Source organism: Nematolebias whitei, chromosome 5 (genome assembly GCF_014905685.2).
Source record: "Nematolebias whitei isolate Nwh7 chromosome 5, NemWhi1, whole genome shotgun sequence".
NCBI lineage: Eukaryota > Metazoa > Chordata > Actinopteri > Cyprinodontiformes > Rivulidae > Nematolebias > Nematolebias whitei.
Genome location: NC_056502.1, coordinates 5604153 through 5606571, shown reverse-complemented (window position 1 = coordinate 5606571; position 2419 = coordinate 5604153). Strand labels below are relative to the sequence as shown.

Here is a 2419-nt window from a genome sequence, read left to right as displayed (position 1 = left end):
CCTTCGAGCTGCGTTAGCGATAGAACCACTAGCTGCAGCTTTACAGCAAAACTCCATCATTAAAGGAATAAATCGACTTGGCACACGGTGTAAAGTTTCTTTATATTCCGGTGACATGCTTTTGTAAATATCAGATCCTCTCACTGGCATTCCTGAATTACTTTATTTCAAGAATTCCTGATAATATCTGGCTGTAACGTTAATCTTCAGAAGAGCGAGCTGATGCCTGTGACCTCTATAGAAAAGAAAATCTTAGACACTGTACCATTTAAAATTAGTTTTAGAAATGTAATACCTTGGCTTTTGGGTAACGAGATCATAAGAACTTCTATAAAACCACTTATCTACCTTTCATGGTGAACCTTAAGCAGGACATTGTTAGAAGGCAAACCCTACCTGACACCCTGGGGGGTATAGAAGAAACAAAATGAATATTTTATCTAAAGTTCTGTATTTTTATCTGTATTTATGGAAAATATCAGGTCTGAAAAGTTCTGCTGAGAGATTTTGGGACACTTGGCAGCCATTTATGTCTTAAAAGTCTGTCAGTGTCTGTTTTATGTGTTGGTGTCTGTGGGTGGGGTGGGGGTTTATTGTACTTTTTTTTGTGTGTGTGCTCTGGAAATAAATTATAATAAAAAGACCTTGATTTTAAAAAAGAGGTTTGTGTTGACCTTGTGCTGCTGAAGCGTCTGACCCTTTGACCCCCCCTCACCCCCAGGACCATGCAGGCTTCGTGCTGCTCTGCTGTCCTGCAGCTCCTCAGCTTCCTGGTCGGTCTGAGCTGCAGCCTGGACCCCCGAGACCCCAACGTGTGCAGCCTGTGGGAGAGGTGAGGCCCCGCCGCTTCCACGCAAACACACTCATAAAGTGCACGTGTGCACGTCGATGATAACCTGCATTTTACCAGATTTAAACACGGAGCGCTCCGGTCCAAACGTTGGATACAAACTTACATTTTAACAATTAGATCTTCTCCTATTTTAAATCTCTCTCAAAAAAATTATAAAATCTTTTTTCTTTGTGTAGACGCTGAACTTTTTTAGGCTTATGTGAGTTTTTTTTTCCCATAATTGTAGTAAAATAATGCATCACACTTAAAATGAATCAAAAATGAAGCTAATTAGTTGGATCATATTTTCCTCATAAAAGCAGTTCTTCCTGTGCGAGTGGAGGTTTTAAACACATTCCACAATCCGCTCCTTATTTACAGTTTTAATATGAATTTATGAGCTGAATGGTTTTCTTGTTGGATCGTTCCTTTCGGAGCCACAGATGCGAATCTTCAGATTAATTTAGCGTCATCCATCTGGCAGGTCTCTGTTTGGTCCTGGTGATCTACCAAACAGATGCTGAGGTGTTTCACAGGACCAGAAGACCAGAAGTCAGGATTAGATCACCAGAGTCGGGATAGCGTTTCATCCTGTGAGACTCTTGGGACGACATCAGCTCACGTTTTTTACTAAAGCCCAGATATTTTGTTTTAGATTCCTCAGCTTCAGTAAATGTTGGCTCCTAATCTTTTCTCCAGGCTGGTTGATGCGTTTTGTTCTTTCAGCTACACCACCTCAGTCAAAGAGTCCTACTCCCATCCTTACGATCACGTGACCGAGGAGCCGTGCTCGGACCCCCGGACCTCCTACAGATGCACGCACCACAGGTGGTACCATCCTGACGACTCACTTCCTGTTCACGACTTCCTGACTTCCTGTTGCCGTAAGCGAACTTTGACACTAAACGTGTCTGACGGCGTAAATCTTTCAGGGTCAGCTACAAAACGGCCTACAGGCAGGCGGTGAGGACGGAGTACCGCAGGAGGTACCAGTGCTGCCCGGGCTACTACGAGAGCGCAGACAAGTGTGTCCGTAAGTCCGAATATAACTCTTTGTTTGTTCAGAAGTCTTAAAATAAACAATGTCAACAAAACTCGTGATGACCCAGAGCTGAGAGAACGCACGCAGACAACAAAGGTCGAGTTGGAGCTTTAAAAACACCAACCAGGGTCCAGCATTCAGCTCCAACAGGGTGAATATGTTTAAGTATGACGCGCTCAGAGCTGTGTGTTGTTTACGTGCGATGAGTGTTTTTATTTATCTGCAGAAGCTGAACAGGTCGAGGTCAAAACAGGAAGTGAGGCTTTAAAATGAACCGTCAGAGAAGAAGAGTGTTAAAAAATAAGTGGAGGGAATCCAGAGAAGATCTGACTCACGACTTCAGGCGTTCTTTAAAAACTCTGAGTCTGTCAATCAAAATGGACGGATGCATGGATTGATTGATTGATTGATTGATTGTCCATGCATCCATCCACCCACTTTCCATCCATCCATGCATCCATCCATACATGCATCCATCCATCATTCATCCATCCATCCCTCCCTCTTTCCACCATCAATCATCCATCCATTCATCCATCCATACT

The 2419-nt window shown here is 43.3% G+C and overlaps 1 protein-coding gene across 1 annotated transcript in view; it reads left to right on the top strand.

The window, feature by feature from the left end:
• Nucleotides 1–725: 725 nt before the first annotated feature.
• The window catches only part of pear1 (platelet endothelial aggregation receptor 1), a 22210-nt gene continuing 20516 nt past the window's right edge, over nucleotides 726–2419 (top strand). Inside the window, exons 1-3 of the mRNA XM_037676528.1 lie at nucleotides 726–832; nucleotides 1559–1660; nucleotides 1765–1865. Of these exons, the coding sequence (XP_037532456.1) occupies nucleotides 726–832; nucleotides 1559–1660; nucleotides 1765–1865 (310 nt within the window). The remainder of the gene's footprint in view (nucleotides 833–1558; nucleotides 1661–1764; nucleotides 1866–2419) is intronic.